Source organism: Scyliorhinus canicula, chromosome 3 (assembly GCF_902713615.1).
Source record: "Scyliorhinus canicula chromosome 3, sScyCan1.1, whole genome shotgun sequence".
NCBI classification, from domain to species: Eukaryota; Metazoa; Chordata; class Chondrichthyes; order Carcharhiniformes; family Scyliorhinidae; genus Scyliorhinus; species Scyliorhinus canicula.
The window spans coordinates 250,614,604-250,632,895 of NC_052148.1; the positions used below are offsets into that span (position 1 = coordinate 250,614,604).

Below are 18,292 nucleotides of genomic sequence, written 5' to 3' on the forward strand. Positions count from 1 at the left end.
GGGGGGGGGGGGGTCGTTGGTGGAGCACAGGGTCTCATTATATGCGGATGACCTACTCCTGTATATTTTTTACCTGTTTGGGGGGATGGGAGAGATTATGCGGATCCTCGTGGAATTAGAACGGTTTTCAACGTATAAATTGAATATGGGCAAGAGTGTGGTCTTTGTGATCCAGGCGAGGGGACAGGAGAGGAGATTGGGGGAGACGCCGTTCAAAGTCGTGGGAGTTTTCGATACTTAGGAATTCAGGTGGCGTGGGGATGGGACCAGTTACATAAATTAAATCTGGCCCGGATGGTTGAGCAGATGAAGGAGGACTTTCGGAGGTGGGATACGCTCCCATTGTCACTGGCGGGGTTGGTACAGACCGTAAAGATGAGATTGACGTTCTCCTGAGATTTTTGATTATTTTCCAGTGTCTCCCTATTTTTATCCCAAAAGCCTTTTTTAAAAGGGTCAATGCGGTGATCTCTGGGTTCGTATGGGCGGGTAAAAACCTGCGAGTGAGGAAGGTGCTGTTGGAGCGGAGCCAAGGGGTGGAGGGGGGGGTTGGAGTTGGCCCTACCGAATTTTAGGAACTATTATTGGGCGGCAAATATAGCTATGATTGAGAAGTGGATAGTGGGGAAGGGGTCAGTATGGGAGTGCGTGGAGGTGGCATCATGTAAGGGCACAAGCTTGGGAGCACTGGTAACGGCACCTCTACCGTTCTTGCCGGCTCAGTTCTCCACAAGCCTGATGGAGGTGGCAGCTCTGAGGTATGGGGACAGTGGCGGAAGCATTGAAATGAAATGAAAATCGCTTATTGTCACGAGTAGGCTTCAATGAAGTTACTGTGAAAAGCCCCTAGTCGTCACATTCCGGCATCTGTTCGGGAAGGCTGGTACGGTGATTGAACCTTCCTGCTGGCATGCTTTGGTCTGCTTTAAAAGCCAGCGATTTAGCCCAGTGTGCTAAACCAGCAGTGGAGGGAGCGTCGGTGTGGGCTCCAAACTGTGGGAATCACGGTGTGGGCTCCAAATTGTGGGTTTGTGCTAGGGAGGCTGGATGGGGGTTTCGGAGGTGGCAGAGAGCAGGGATTGAGAGGCTGAAGGACCAATTGATGGCAGCTTTCCATGTTTGGAGGATTTGGAGGAGGAGTTTGAATTGCCAGGAGGGAATGGGTTTTGTTATCTGCAGGTGAGGGACTTTGTACGGAGGCATGTTTCGACCTTTCCGCTTCTACCCCCTTAGTGGATACAGGATAAGGTAGTTTCGAAAACAGGAGTGGGGGAGGGGTTGGTCTCAGAAATTTATAAAGAGCTCATGGAGTGGAAGGGAACCCAGATAGGGGAGGTAAAACGTAAGTGGGAAGATGAGTTGGGTAAGGAGCTAGAGGCAGGCCTGTGGGAGGATGCTCTGAGTAGAGTCAACACGTCCTCATCATGTGCCAGGCTCGGCCTGATACAATTTAAGGTGGTCCACTGGGCACACATGGTGGTCTGGATGAGCAGGTCTTTTTGAAGGGGTGGAGGACAGATGTGGGTGGTTTGCAGGAGGGCCTGCGAATCATGTCCACATGTTTTGGGCATGTCCGAAGCTCAGGGCAGTGTTCTTCAAACTTTTTTCTGGGGACCCATTTTTATCAACTGGCCAACCTTCGGGACCCAACCCGACCGATCTTCGACCCAACCCTGCCGACCTGAGCGACCCCACGCCGGCCGACCTGAGCGACCCACCATTTTCTCTTACCTTGTTTGCTGCTGATAAAAATGGAGGAAATGGTTTTGGGTCCGTTTGGCCCTCGAACACGCTCCTCCAATGGAACCTGTTGGATGAAGGTGAAGCCTTCCGGTGTCGGAAAGTATGGAGTCTCCATTTGTCCAAAGTACGGCATTTTTTCCTGTAAGATTTTAACAAATAAAACCCCCCCACAAACTTGTAAAAAAAAAATGAAAAAAATAATAATTCAATGAATAAAATGAATAAAAATCCCCCCGACCTTGTAAAACAAAAAGCTGTGACCTTTTAAAAAAAAAAAAAATAGCGGCCGCACTGCGCATGCGCGCCCGACCATCGGCGCACATGTGCACCAATGATCATGCGCGCATGTGCAACGCGGCCGACTTTTTTTTACATATTCGCGACCATTTTGAAGGCCGCTTGCAGCCGGCGTTATTAAAAGCCGGCTGCTGCACGGGGATTTGCGCCATCGGGGGTGCTGTGAAGGACAGTTCCGCGACCCTCCAAACACCCGCCCGTGACCCACCCACGGGTCGCGCCCCCGAGTTTGAAGAACACTGTCTTAGGGGATTCTGGCAGGGATTTGTGGATGTCATGTCCATGGTATTAAAAACAAGGGTGGCGCCGAGTCCAGAGGTGGCGATTTTTGGAGTGTCGGAAGACCCGGGAGTCCAGGGGATGGAAGAGGCTGACGTTTTGGCCTTTGCCTCCCTGGTAGCCCGGAGACGGATCTTATTAGTGTGGAGGGACTCGGAGCCCCCAAAATCAGGGGTTTCAGTTAGTGACATGGCCGGGTTTCTCGGGCTTGAGAAAATTGGGGTTTGGGAGGGAGGGGAGTAGATAGATAGATAGATAGAGAAATACAGCACAGAACAGGCCCTTCGGCCCACGATGTTGCGCCGAACTTTTGTCCTAGGTTAATCATAGAATTTTGGACAATTTGTCATGGCCAATCCACCCAACCTGCACATCTTTGGACTGTGGGAGGAAACCGGAGTACCCGGAGGAAACCCACGCAGTCACGGGGAGGATGTGCAGACTCCACACAGACAGTGACCCAAGTCGAAATCGAACTTGGGACCCTGGAGCTGTGAAGCAATTGTGCTATCCACAATGCTACCGTGCTGCCCTTAAGAAGTTAACCTACACTCCCTTATTCTACCCTAATCCAAGTACCTATCCAATAGCCGTTTGAAGGTCCATAAATTTTCCGACTCAACTACTACCACAGGCAGTGCATTCCATGCCCCCACTACTCTCTGGGTAAAGAACCTACCTCTGACATCCCCTCTATATCTTCCACCATTTATCTTAAATTTATGTCCCCTTGTAATGGTGTGTTCCACCCGGGGAAAAAGTCTCTGACTATCTACTCTATCTATTCCCCTGATCATCTTATAAACCTCTATCAAGTCGCCCCTCATCCTTCTCCGTTCCAATGAGAAAAGGCCCAGCACCCTCAATCTTTCCTCGTATGACCTACTCTCCATTCCAGGCAACATCCTGGTAAATCTCCTCTGCACCTTTTCCAAAGCTTCCACATCCTTCCTAAAATGAGGTGACCAGAACTGCACACAGTACTCCAAATGTGGCCTGACCAAGGTTTTGTACAGCTGCATCATTACCTCACGGCTCTTAAATTCAATCCCTCTGCTAATGAACGCTAGCACACCATAGGCCTTCTTCACAGCTCTATCCACTTGAGTGGCAACTTTCAAAGAACAATGAACATAGACCCCAAGATCTCTCTGCTCCTCCACATTGCCAAGAACCCTACCATTAACCCTGTATTCCGCATTCAGATTTGTCCTTCCAAAATGGACAACCTCACACTTGTCAGGGTTAAACTCCATCTGCCACTTCTCAGCCCAGCTCTGCATTCTATCTATGTCTCTTTGAAGCCGACAACAGCCCTCCTCACTATCCACAACTCCACCAATCTTCGTATCATCTGCAAATTTACTGACCCACCCTTCAACTCCCTCATCCAAGTCGTTAATGAAAATCACAAACAGCAGAGGACCCAGAACTGATCCCTGCGGTACGCCACTGATAACTGGGCTCCAGGCTGAATATTGCCATCCACCACAACTCTCTGTCTTCTATCGGTTAGCCAGTTTGTTATCCAACTGGCCAAATTTCCCACTATCCCATGCCTCCTTACTTTCTGCATAAGCCTACCATGTAGTAGGGGGTAGTTTAGGCGTGATCAGCGAGTGGAGGAGGAGGGACTGGGGATCTGAGTGTGTAAGCCATGTTGACTGGGTGTGGTTGTTGGTTGCGGGGGGGTGTTATTTATTTTGTTTACATTTGAAATTGTTCTGGTAAAATCTCAAATGGCTTAATAAAATGTTTTTTTTTGTAAAAAAGACTTCTGGCTAACAAAAAGTGCCAATGACAGATTTAAAATTAATAGTTGATGTAACATCTATTGTCATTCATGGGAGAGAATTCCAAACTACTGTTTGTGAGAAGGCATGTTCCCGAATTTCATTCCTGAAATGCCTGGCTCTAATTTTTAGACTATACTTCCTAGTTATAGACTCCCCAGCTGGCAGAAATAGCTTTTATCTACCTTACCTGTTCCCTTTAATATCTTGAAAACTTTGTCCAAATCATCCTTGAACCCACTAGATGTCACAAAATACAACCCTTGGTTGAGTAATCACTCCACATTTAACCATAGGAACCAGGTATCATTCCAGTAAATCTGCACTGTACGCACCCCCCGCCCTCCTCGACCAATATCTTCTTCTCAAGGTGTGGTGCCCAGAACTGCTCACGAATGTTCTCAGTGTGGTATAATCAGCAATTGGTACTGTTGGAGAGCAACTACTACCTCCATTTGTGTCGCATTCCTTTAAGTATAAAATCAAGCATCCTATTAAGCCTTTTTGATCATTTTTGTAGCTGTTTATAAAATTTCAATGATCTATGAGCATGGACCCGAGTCTCTTTCAATCTTTATTGTTTATAGCTTCTTTCCATTTGTACGGTATCCTTTTCTCTCTTTTATATTCAATGTGGATGGCCTCACATTTGCCTACATTACAATCCATTTACTGCAGTTTTACACTTTCACTTAATCTATTCATGTCTCTTTGCAATTTCACCATTCCATCTGGATACAATGCCACCTACATTTGTGTCATTGACCTATTTGGATTTGTAGCTGCAATCCATTATTTAAGTCATCAATTAATGCAATGAATAGTTGGCCTGAAGGACAGAATTAATTTCCACTTGGGGAGGCAAGGATTAATCAAGGATAGTCAGCATCGCTTTGGCAGAGGGAAATCGTGGCCGGGATTCTCCCTTCTAGAGACTAAGTCCCTACGCCGGCGGGAGAACCAACGCCAACCACTCCGGTGTCAACAGCCCCCGAAAGTGTAGAATTCTCTGCACTTTTGGGATCTAGCTGGACAGGGGAGGGGTTGGCACCGCTGCAGCCGGCGCCGAAGGGCCAGCATGATCTCGCGCATGCGCCGAAGGGCCGGCATGATCTCGCGCATGCGCAGAATTGCCGGTGTGATTCCGCGCATGCGCAGACCAGCTGCCGTATTTCGGCGCATGCGCTGGGGCTTCTCTTCTACACCCCGGCCATGGCAGAGCCCTACAGGGGCCTGCGCGGAAGAAAGGAGTGCCCCCAGGGAGCACATCCGCCCGCAGAGTGGTGGGTCCCGTTCGCGGGCCAGGCCACCGTGGGGCACCCCCCCCCCCCCCCCCCCGGGTCGGATCCCCCCACGCGCCCCCGAGGACCTCCCCCGCCAACTTACCTGCCAGGTCCCGCCCATACGTGAGTTGAGTGATTCACGCCGGCGGGTCTGGCAAAAACATGGACGGCCGCTTGGCCCATCGGAGCCTGGAGAATCGCCGGGGGTGCCGCTGCCAACGGCCCCCGACCAGCCTGCCAGGAATCCCGCCCCTGCCCGAAAAACGGCAGCGGAGAATATGGCAGGGGATTCTCCGACCCGGCGGGGTTCGGAGGATCCCGCCCCATATCTTACAAATTTGAATGAATTTTTCGTGGAGGTGGCTAAGTGCGTAGATAAGGATATTACAGTTGATGTAGTCTACCAGGACTTCAGTCAGGCTTTTGACAAGATCTCACATGGGAGACTGATCAAGCAGGAAAGAGCCCATGCGATCCAGGACTATTTGGCAAATTTGATCCAAAGTTGGTTTAATGGCAGGAGGTAGAGAGTGATGGTCGAAGGTTGTTTTTGTGACTGAAAGCCTGTCTTCAGTGGTGTTCCGCAGTGATCGGTGCTGGGTCCCCTGCTAATTGTAGTGTGCCTTAATGATCTAGATGTGAATGTGCCTTAATGATCTAGATGTGAATGTAAGAGGTATGATCAGTAAGTTTGTAGATGACACAAAAATTGGTGGTGTGGTAAATAGCCTTACATTTCAGAACAATATAGAAGGATGGAGTAGATTGCAGAACAGCAGCAAATGGACTTTAGTCCTGAAAAGTGAGAGGTAATGCATTTTGGACGGACTAACATGGCAAGGGAAAATACAATAAATGGTAGGACCCTGGTAAGTACAGAGGATCAGAGGGATGTTGGTGTACATGTCCATAGATCTCTGAAGACAGCGGGACAGGTAGATAAGGTGGTTAAGAAGGCATATGGGATACTTGCCATTATTAGCTAAGGAATAGAATATAATCGGGTGTTATGATGGAGTTGTTTAAAATGCTGGTTAGGCCACAGCTGGTGTACAGTGTGTACTTCTGGTCACTACACTATAGGAAGGAAGTGATTGCATTAAAGAGGATGCAAAGCAGATTCACCAAGATGTTGCCTCAGCTAAAGAGTTTCAGCTATCAAGAGGGACTGGATAGGCTGGTGTTGTTTGCCTTGGAGCAGAGAAGGCTGAGGGGAACCTAATTATGGTGTATAAAATTGAGGGGCATAGAGAGGGTGGATAGGAAGGAATCTTTCCCCTTAGCAGAGGGGTCAGTAACCAAGGGATTTAAGGTAGGGGCAGGAGGTTTAGACTGGATGTGAGGGAAAACCTTTTTCACGCAGAGGGTGGTTGGAATCTGGAACTCATTGCCTGAAAGGGTGGTGGAGGGAGAACCCTAAGCAAATTTAAGAAGTACAGTATTCAGATGAGCACTTGAAAGCATACAAGGCTATAGGCCATGCTGGACAATGGGATAAGAATAGAAAGGTGCTTAATGGTCAGGTGGACATGATGGACCGAAGGGCCTCTTTCCGTGTAAATACTCTTGCGACCCCATCTCGTAATTGCCTCCTAAGGACCTCTCCCTTCTTAAAGCCAACCTCAGTAGAAGCGTGAATCACATGGACCTTGTTTCCAGGTTGAAGTTCTGATTAGCTTTCTTTAGATCCCAACTCGCTTCTCCAATTCTATCTTGGAAGTCAATGGGCAGTTTAAAGCACAACTGTTTACACCTCAACATTCTCAACAGTTTCTTGGGTTTAGAGACTAACAGTTGCCACGTCACCCAGGCCTGTTGGTGGGCGGACTTCAGAACAGGCCACATGACCCCGTTCATTTTATCCTAAATTAAAGACCTGGGCTGGGATTCTCCCCTACCCGGCGGATCGGGGGGGGGGGGGGGGGGGGGGTCCCGGCGGGATGGAGTGGCGTGAACCACTCCGGCGTCAGGCCGCCCCAAGGTGCGGAATTCTCTGCACCTTTAGGGGCCAAGCCTTAACCTTGAGGGACTAGGCCCACGCCGGAGTGGTTGGCGCCCGGCGGGAATGGCCTTTGGCGCCACGCCAGCCGGGGCCGAAGGGACTTCGCCGGCCGGCGGAAGTCCATGCATGCGCCGGAGCATCAACAGCTCCCCCCCCCCCCCCCCCCCCCCCAGGACTCCAGAGCCCACCTGCGCCGCCTGGTCCCGCCGGTAAGGTAGGTGGTTTGATTCCCACCGACGGGACCGGCATGACAGCGGCGGGACTTCGCCCATTGCGGGCCGGAGAATAGCCCGGGGGGGGGGGGGGGGGGGGGCGCCAACAGGCGTGGTGCGATTCCCGCCCCCGCCGAATCTCTGGTGCCGGAGACGGCGGGAGTGGGATTCACGCCGCCCCCCGGCGATTCTCCAACCCGGCGGGGGGGGTTGGAGAATCCCGCCCCAGGTGCCAAAACAAAGCAATCTTATACTCATTTGTGATCATAACTAAGAAGGCAAATGTGACTTACAGCAAATTATTCTTAATATATGATGTGCAATAGTGGATTAACAGCTAGTAATTAGGCACATTTGTCATTGTGCTATCCTTTCTAGCCAAAAATGTACGGTTGACTTGAGCAGAATACTGTCTCTTGGAACCCCTTAAAGGAAGGTAGGTTTAACAACGCAAAAATAGCTGTGTTCATTTAATGTACATGCAGTATAATTAAACAGAGTGTCATTGTGCAGTGGATTATGAGAAGTAAGTCCTCTCAGTACTTAAGCCATGTAACTCACTTGGTGGCTTATGATTCAAAGTACAGAAGTACTTTGTAGATTAAGCAATAAAGTTGAAATGTAATGTATAAATGGGTGGGAGAGTTTGAGTTAAAAAATTAGAATTAAATTAAAAGGTTGGGGTGAAAAATCTGTAAAACCAATCCAACCCAGAGCCAAAATTACAATATCTGATTCCCTCCCATAGTTAGTTATATAATAATCACACATTGGTTTTTATCTATTTGACTTATTAAATGGACCAGTGAAGTTACTGCATTATTGTACTTGAAGATATGCAAAATAATGTAATGAGATGTTCCACATGTAATCATCGTGCTGTTTTATAGGCTCGGTATATGACGTAAATAAGCTAAGAGGCACTTCATTTGTATGAAAATACACATTCAATATAAGTGACTTTATTTAGTCTCAGATTTCTCAGATTTATGAATAATATTAGAAAGACATAATTAACTTATGAAGTAGATTGTTAGATTCCTTTTTTTTTAATGTCGAGATTATGAATTTTGCTTTTTCACATGCATCCTGACAATATTTCACATTATAAGTTGCTGTGACCACATTTAGAATAGAAACTATGTGTAGAATTTAATGCCCTCCCTGTGGCGAGTTTGGTGGCGGAGGAGGCATTTAATTGTGCAGGAGGGTGGCGAGTTGGGACCCCACTGTCAATCTGCCTCCACACTGGTTATGTCCCTGGCAGGAAGGCTCGTGGGCAGCCAAGCTCTTAAATGGGTAATTAATGCCTACTTAACAGGCTTCATCCCGCCGCTACAGGTATTCACCCAGGAGCAGGGGGGCAATTTGCCATGCGGTGAGCACGACCAGCAAACCCCATCGGTGTTATTTGCGGGCTTGTGATGCACCTCATTCAAAGTCAGGCAGTGCCGGATTAAGGGACCAGGCATTAGGATGGTAGTGCCACTGAGTGCCACCAACCCTGCCCCTTCTGTTGACCCCCTCACCTCCTTCAAACCCAGCCCTAACTGTGTAAACTTGTCACGGTATAATCATTCTCACCCTTGGAGGTGCTGCAGCACCACTCGTGGTGGTTGGGAAATATGACAGGTTTGTCTTGTTTCAATACAGATTACATACATAGGAGAGAAGGCACAGAATCAGACCATTTGACCCAATCAGTTCCCGCCGGCATTTATACTGCACTCTCGCCTTCTCTGATCTTTGCTCATCTAAATTTATCATTGTGACCCTCTCTTCCCTTTTCCTTCATCTGCTTGCCTTGCTTCTCAAACACATCTATAATAATTGCTTCAAATATAGACATTGCAGTTTAGAATGGAAATATAAAGATGAAGGCACAAGTTTTAAATGGGGTCTAAAATGCATCTATATGCTTTGGTGCAATTAGTTCACCTGAAAACTACCCTTTCCCATTATAATATCTCGAGATCAAATCGTGTTAGTTTATGCCAACCAATAGCTAAAGGATGAAAATTCTTTATTTACACACCTCCTCCAGAGTGGAAGATGCAGTAACTTATTTTTAGAATAACATTTCTTCCATCTATTGCAATCATTGGACTTACTAGTTTTTGTTTCTCCCTCACTGGGTGATTCTGTTTTTCTGCTTTATAATTGGTAATTTTCCATGGTCATTTTATTTTCAAATGAGTCATGCAAAATATTTCCTCCCCATAATGATTTGTGACAAACCTCCTTCCAGAACAGTTTCTTACCTATTCTCCAATAAAGCCTTAAAGTTTATAATGAATGTGTTAAAAATCTTAAGCAAATATGGTTCCTAAGACATCCATCCATGAAAGGAATAGATTGATGGGAGTGGGGTAAGGAAATGAAAACTGGGAAGGAGACGGAATTGAGACGTAACATGCGATATGTGAAGGAGTGCATCCTTGAGTACCGTACTCCAGATCTTATTCAGTTCAGCAACACAGCGACCCAGAAAATGGAGAGCAAAGAAGTAAAGGCAGGGGTATATATTGCTAAGAGTGGGAAAAAATAGAGATACAGACAAGATGGGAGATTAATCACATTCTACACTTAAAATAGAGTGTGAATTAATTTGAGGACAAGCAGCAAGAGACCCTTCTAAGCATGAGAAAGAACAACAGGCTGGAAACGCGGGCCTTGTTGGTGGAGAGGAATTCCTCAACTAAATCAGGACAAATCTGAGCCCCATTGTGAAATATCACATTTTCCAACTCCCAGAATAGCAACATGGGGGATCCACGAACCTGCAGTTACTTTCTGACTGACTGGTCATTCGTGTGAATATGCAATTGGCCCAACTTTACTGTAACACGATGGAAATAGTGAACTTCAACAAATTATTGTTTTCAATATACATTTTTGGGATATGGGCAAGGGCAGCATTAATCTCCCAACCCTGCATTATGTAATATCTACCAGACGCACTGCAGCAACTCGCAGAGCCTTCTTTAAAACATAACCTCCCAAACCTCTGCCATCTAGAAGGGAAAAGGCAGCAGGCACATGGTATAATGCCCATTTACAAGTTCACCTCTTGTTACGGACCCAGACTAGATTCCAACAGTGGCAGCACGGTAGCACAGTGGTTAGCACAGCCACAGTCCCAGGTTCAATTCTCTGCTGTGTCACTGTCTGTGTGGAGTCTACACGTTCTCCCCGTGTGCGTGGGTTTCCTCCGGGTGCTCCGGTTTCCTCACACAGTCAAAGACGTGCAGGTTAGGTGGACAGGACATAATATATTGTCCTTCGTGTCCAAAAAGGATAGATGGGGTTATTTGGGTTGCGGGGATAGGGTGGAAGTGAGGGCTTAAAGTGGGTCGGTGCAGACTCAATGGGCTGAATGGCCTCCTTCTGCACTGTATGTTTTATGTTCTAAAAAGATACTGGACTAGTATTTTTAAATTGTGAGGAGAGATCAATTCACTCCAGGAGTGATTGCATGAGAAAAAGGTTTGGTTATTTTTACAAGCAAAACATTATTAAAACAAAAGAAAAACAATATTTAAATTTTGAAACTTCAAACCTAACAAGAACATCTTACATGCATCTCTTAACCCTAAAACACAATTTCCTATTAATCAGCACAGAAAATAAACATACAGTTCTCAACTCCACTTATGCAGACATGCATACTTGATTTACAGAACATATTCCTGCTGTTAGTGCAGCTCTTTCAGACCCCTTTTCGAAAGCCTCTCTGTGGCAGCTTTTCATGACCCTCTCCCGGTGGTTTTCCAAATCCTTCTGCTCCCACCTGTTTGATCAGTATTCTGTTTCTCTCTCAGAGCTCCACCCAGCCCCTCAAACAGTGGTTCTGTCCTAGGGCATCTCAACTTGAACTCATCATCGCCATCTGGGCTTTTGATTGCCCATTCCCGTTTACATAAAAGAATAGGACCATTCTACGAATATGCAATTAACCTCCAATTTACGGACGAAAGACACCATCAGACTCTGTAATGGGCAGATCAGAGTATCCTGAAAGATCTTGAGTGAATCACCCGGCTGATCAGGGGTATCTTGTTTATTCCAATTAACAAGTTTAAGTCTGAATGGGACAATGTAACTCAGGCCAGGTGTAGGTGTATACCTTTGACTCAGTGCTAGCAATTTTACCCTCAGTCTATTAACCCTAAATTGCCCACTGCATCTCCGTATCATAACATCTCCAAGATACACACCATTCTCACTTGGACATCTATCGCCATTCCTTCATCATTGCCAGGTCAATATCCTTGATGGTGGTGATGAGTTGCCTTCTTCAAATGCTGCAATTCATGTGGCATTCCACTGCTGTTAGGGAGATCTGGGATATCGACCCAATGATGAAGAAAAAACAATGCCCACGTCAAGATGGTGAGGGAAGCTTGTAGGCGGTGTTATCATATGGCCCATCCAGCTGGTAAAGATAACCATCTTGGCATATGCTGTCGAAGAAGCCTTGGCGAGTTGTAATACACTGCAGCCACAGTATGCTGGGTGTGGAAGAAGTGAAGTTTAGAGGACTACAGATCAAATGGATTGCTGTATCCCAGATGGTGTTGAACTTTTTGAATTTTGCTGCAGCTGCACTCATCTAAGCAAGTGGATAAGTATTCTATCATAATTCTAACTGTGGCTTGCATATTGTGGAGGTGTTACAGAGTCCAGAGGTTAGCCACTCACCACAGAAAACCTAGCCTCTGACCTTCTCTCGTATTCACTTCAATTAATGGCTGGTCCAGTTGGAGTTTCTGGGCAGTAGTGATCCTCAGCATGATGGGAATTTGGCAATGATAACACCACTGAATGTTGTGGGAGGCGATTAGACAATGTCCTGTTGCTCATGGCGATTGTCCAACAATTGTGAGGTACAAATGTTACCTGTCCAATCCTGGGTGTTATCCAGGTGTTGTTACATGGGTGATACAATTACTTAATTATCTGAGGAGTTGCTAATGGAACTGAACACTATACGATCATCAGTGAACATCCCCACTTCCAACTTTATGAAAGAGGGGAGACCATTGATAAAACAGCTGCGACAGGTGTTACGACACCCTGGGCTAGTGCATGGTCACTTCCAACCCCCACTTGACCCAGAATCGCAACACAATTGAAATTAACTATTAATTCTCAGAAAATACCCAAAGTCTTTGGCCTTTGGCTGCCCAATAACTAGTCACCAGGTTTGTACATTTAAGCACAATTCATTTTTATTAATGATAATAACTATAATTAAATATGCAGGAAATACAACTGGTTTATTATCTAATTCCTAACCCCCCTTCTTATACTCACCCCATGTTCTGCACACACAAAGACAGTCAAACACAGAGGGAAAAGAGGGGTATAAAGGAAAATAATACAAGTAAAAAGGATAAAAGTCTCTGTTTTAGATGGACGTCTTCCAGTACATCTTTTAGGTTAGGCCTTCAGTTGGAGGTTCTTGTTTTCCATCTGTAGATTCATCAGGATCTCTAGACTTCTCTGCAGATTCAGAAAGCAGCACGCAGGAAACCATTTTGGAGAAAGAGAGAGAGAGCAACTCACAGCTTCTTCTCTCAATGTCCAGGAGGGTTCTGTTTCCTTCCTGGGTTCTCTGCAAACCGGCCCACCTGACTGAAGGCAATCACAGTCTGTTGCCGGGCAGAATACAGCCTTAGGCCAATCCATTGGCCACTACCAGCCAATCGAACCAAACCCTTCTGATCTTTCGGGTGCCAGCAGGTCTGAGACCTGTTAAAAATCAAAATGTTCATAACACGGTGTACTATTTTGCAACTTTTGAGTTCCTCACTTCCTCTGCTCGGCTTAAAGGTATATATCCATTAATGATCCATGGATCAAAAAATGATAATGACAAAGTAAAAAGAAAGGGAAAATAAGGGATCAAGAGGAAGGGTCCTTACACCATTTAGCCAGTGACAACGTGTGAAGGAACTCCTACAACAGTCTGTTCTGGATGCGGAAAAATATCCAACAACCACAACCATTTTCATTTGTGCTGGTGTGGCTAGTTACTGGACAGTTTTATACACATCCTCATTGACTTTGTGTTATTGGGGTTCCTTGGTGTCAGTCACTTTCCCCTTGCCTCTAGAAAGCAACTCTTTTGACCTATTTGGACCAAGGCTGAAATGAAGTCCAGCATCATGTGGCCCAAACAGAAGATCAGTGAGCAGTTTATTAATTGTTGCTTTGAGATGACTCATTCCATGACTTCGCTGATGATGGAGGGTGGCCTGATAGGTCAGCAACTGACTGGGTTGTATTATGACTTTCAATTTTGTTTTACTACAGCTCAGTAGAGTCACAACACAGAGAAGAAAACCTGATGCAGTGATGGATCTGGAATGCATTTTAAACCATTGAGTATTTGATACTATTGTTCTATCCATCCCCCAGCCTCCTAATGCCAATGGATATCCAGCCTGTGCAATGGTGTCAGTTCATGAAATGTACTAATAAACCCACAGCTATTACAAGATATTGTTTACTTACATAAGGTATCTTTTGAACAAAGCACCTAACATGGATTAACAGCTGCTGAATGAATTACAACATATGGAAAAGGTCTTTAATTGACAGGAGTCCTTTTTTAAAAAAAACATGAAAATTGTAAAGGAATGAATTATTTTTAAATCATTTACTTCATAAATCTTTTGAATCCGATGGATTTTTGGCCAGTGTTGTAGTTTTGGTTACGTGATCATTTGTCTTGGTACCTATATAGTCACCTTTCACATCAGATCAGGAAAAAAACTTCACCAAATTTAAATCTTGCTTTTGAATTGATTATGAAATTAAACAGTTAGCATTTGAACAATCATGTTATATTTAGAAAATCAAAGCCTTTCTTTGGAATTTTACATCTCGCTGTCAGAAGTCTCTCTTACAATTTTTGGCACCAGCCCTCAGGATCAGTCAGTCATTCAATACATTTTGATATTCAAATATATGATTTTTGGAGGGGAGACATTTGTAAATGTGCATTTTCCAGTGTGTTTTATTTTCAAATTTTATCAGCCAATTGCTATGTTGTGTAAACATTTCAATATAAAAAAAAATTATTACCAATGCACTTTTTGTTTTGACACATCTGTTTTGTACTATGTTTTTACAGCAGTTTTTTCATTGTTGGCAATAGGTTGTAAATAGAATTTCTGCACATTAAAATATGTTGTAACTCTCCTTCAAACTTGAAATGATTTTGGATTACTAATTCAAACCACCGAACAGACTAAATTTTTTTTTTAACAAAAATGCATTGTTGTAAGATGATTTGTAATGGCATTAAAACCTGTTTTTAAAACTTCTCACTTACCAAATGTTCAACGACTGCTGGATAGGTGATCAGTTTCTCGGCCCAAGCCAAAAATCATTTTGGTTGTGGCTTCTTTGGTTGAATGATCCTCCTGCCTTGAATTTTTCTGACTCCCGGTACTGGGTGGTCCTGTGTTTGGAGTAAACTTTGAACAATGACGGGTGTGAATTCCACAAAGGAGTGCTGTCCAGGCATGTCCATTCAAAGTGGGGGGGGGGGGGGGGGGGGAGAAGAGAGCAGAGGGGGAAACCCTCACCTAGTTGGTTCAATTCAGAACTTTCCATAAGCTTGAATTGTCTGAGCTGAAGTTGCAAAAGGTCATCTAACCCCCCCCCCCTCCAGTCTTCCTAAACAGTTTTAAGTGTGCTCTTTTAAAGAAATAAAGATAGACCATGGAAGGTTCTGCACTATGTTTAAAGTTATGAATATAATCTGCCTTTTACTGGGCATGACAATATCTTGGAAATTTTGATCATATTCTAGGGAATGCAACCCTGGTTTGGGTACTTCCTCCTTGTTATTTAACCCTTGAGGTCATGATCTCATTCTGTCTCTTAAGTTCCACTACCACCAAGGTCAATATATATCCTTCCTCAGCTGTGGTATCTCCGATATGGGGCACGATTTAACGGGAAAATTCCTAAGTGCCATTTTGGGCACGATTGACGAGGTGATCTGTCTCAAGTGAGTATTTCATGTCAGACAAAATAATCCTTCCCTCTCACTAACCATATGTCCATACTCACGCACAATCTCCATCTGATGGGGCTAGGCCATCAGGAGTCGACCCCCAACCCCCCCCCCCCCCCCCCCCCCAAACAGTCGGAGGTCTGCTAGATCCCAGAACTCAGCTGAGTCCCAGTTAGAGGCCGAGCCTTTGGACAAGGTTCTCCCAGAACTGATGCAGATGCTAGGACACAGCTATGACAGGCGGGAGGGGATGTCAGAGATATTCCAGCCAGCGCATAGCCAATTGGAAGAGTCCCAAAGACTATGGTGCAGGAGATGATGCCAACAATGCGTGGCTCCGCAGCCAACTGTTGGAAAACCTGCATCACGAGGTCAGCCTCTTCAGTGGTGGTGTCCAAGGCATGGCTCAGTTTGTGACGACCATGGCTGAGGACCGCGCACTTGTGTCCCAGCCGATGAGGGACGTGTCCCAGGCAGAGGTGGACATTGCCGAGGCACTGAGGAGCATTGCTGAGGCCACAACAGCATGATGCTTTCTGGCAATAGGGAGGCGGCAGGATCGGCGATGCAACATGATACAGAGGTCTTTGGAGCTCCCTCCAGCTGCCTCATATCCCATGGGTACCCCAGGGCCCAATGGGCACCATCAGGAAGGAGGAATCGTTGGAGGCCAACCCGTGCTCTGCCACCAAGGAGACTATGGCGGTCTCCAGTTCTTCCAAATTCCTCCCCCTCCCGACACCGGCGAATCACAAGGGCAGTGGGCACAACAGGGTGGCACGGTGATGCCAGTGACACTGATAAGTTGACCGGTGCCCTTCGGCTCCTGGCCCTCCAGAGGACATCCGCTAAGGGCATCGAAGTCCACAGGGCGCAGAAAGCACCAGCACCTCTGATATGCATCCTGGGGACTCACCTAGACGAACCAGTAAACCACATAAGATCAAGAGGATTGTGGATCACTGACTGGGTGGGGGTGTCAGTATTTGTAGCTAGGGGGAATGGAAATATCAAATGTTCACAATTAATACATGTCACACCTGATATATATGACATATTTGTCACATTAATCTTCACAGCAGGTCTGCCTCCACTCCATGCAGCCCGGACATCTTGGTGGGCTTGGTCTAGTTCAAAGTTGATATGGTCAGTTCCTAGACATACAGGGCATCCGGGGCCTCACTGGTGCACTTGTGGGCTGTAGCGTGATATGTCGCCGCATGGGCGCTGGCTGGACTAGTGGCATAGAAGTTCAGGATTGCGGTGACCTTCATGGCCTTCTCCATAAGACATATGAGCAGAATTAGGCCACTCGGCCCATCGAGTCTACTTTGCCATTCAATCAGGCCACATCGGAGGCCCCCCAGCGATCGGCGGGCCGGCCTCTCTGGCTGGGGGCCTCCTTTCCTACGCACTGGCCCCTATAATCCTGCACCATGTTGCGTCGGGGCCGGCGCGGTGAAGGAGGTCACTGCGCATGCGCGCGTTGGCACCGGCGCCACTGCACATGCGCGGATCCCGCGGCGCACAGTTCACACCGGGATCGGCAGCTGGAGTGGCGCGAACCGCTCCAGCGCCATGCTAGCCCCCTGTAGGGGCCAGAATTAGTCCTGGCAGCGGCCTGTTCACGCCGTTGTAAAACGCGACAGCGTTTACGGCGGCGTGGACACTCTGCCACGGGATTAGAGAATCCCGCCCCCATTTTTACATCCCTTGGACAACTTCACATTTAGCTGCATTGAAATCTATTCACTTTCATGTTAAAGTGCACATATTCAGGGGTGCAGGTGGAGGTCTTGTGGCACAGTGGGTAGCTTCCTTACCTCTGGACCAGAAGCTCTGGGTTCAAGTCCAACACTGGGATATTTTGGCCACCAAAGAAGAATTCATTATTTGGTTCAACAGACTGATAATCAGCTTGGGAGCCCTTTCACCACTTCCCACTGGGAAAACAATTGTGTGGCGTGAAGATACACTTTTTTTTTTAAAAAGGTGTGGCAGGTGGCAGTAGATTGACTGCCGTTCTATACCATGTCTGATTTGCCTTTTCTGAAACCCCAGGAAAGAAATACTGGGTGTATAACGGCACACCAATCGAATACCTAGATTTTACAACCCCCACCCCTGGTCATTAAGGTGTCAGTAGCAGTCCAGAACTCTAAAATATTCCCTTCAGTAATGTGTCTCTGCTTTGTTATACTTAGTCCTTAAATATATATATATATCCTATTTAATATTGAAATGATAAAAGTAAACACTCATTTTGAGGTTGTGTTTGAGATGGTACAGTTAGGTTTTACCACATTGGGAAATCCAAAATACAAACTTTAGATTTATTTCAGTTTCTTAGTTGGGTGATCAATTTTACAATGTACTTTTTAGACTAGACTGTGCACATCTATTCTCATTTCTGATGAAGTCTCGACAGATCTTAACAAATCTGGATTTAAAATACTTTTACCTTTATCTAAACTTACAATATGCACTCCAATTCACTCCCCAAGCCACTTACCCTTCAAGTTGGTTAATTACAGATGTAACAGTTCTTTAGACATGATTAATATTGATGTGACACTTACATCCGGAAGACAGAAAATTGGTCAATAACTAATTCCAGCTTCATTTTTTAAAAAATCACACCAATCTCAAGA

The 18,292-nt window shown here is 46.0% G+C and overlaps 1 protein-coding gene across 3 annotated transcripts in view; it reads left to right on the forward strand.

The window, feature by feature from the left end:
- sclt1 (sodium channel and clathrin linker 1) overlaps positions 1-14,825 on the forward strand; it is a 144,666-nt gene extending 129,841 nt beyond the window's left edge. For 2 of the 3 annotated variants that reach the window (XM_038792512.1, XM_038792514.1), the window contains one exon: positions 13,928-14,825. In XM_038792512.1, the coding sequence (XP_038648440.1) occupies positions 13,928-13,999 (72 nt within the window). In that variant the 3' untranslated portion in view covers positions 14,000-14,825. Of the gene's footprint in view, positions 1-7,987; positions 8,046-13,927 lie in introns of all 3 variants that reach the window. The other variant, XM_038792513.1, reaches the window with a different exon arrangement.
- The last annotated feature ends 3,467 nt before the right edge of the window (positions 14,826-18,292 follow it).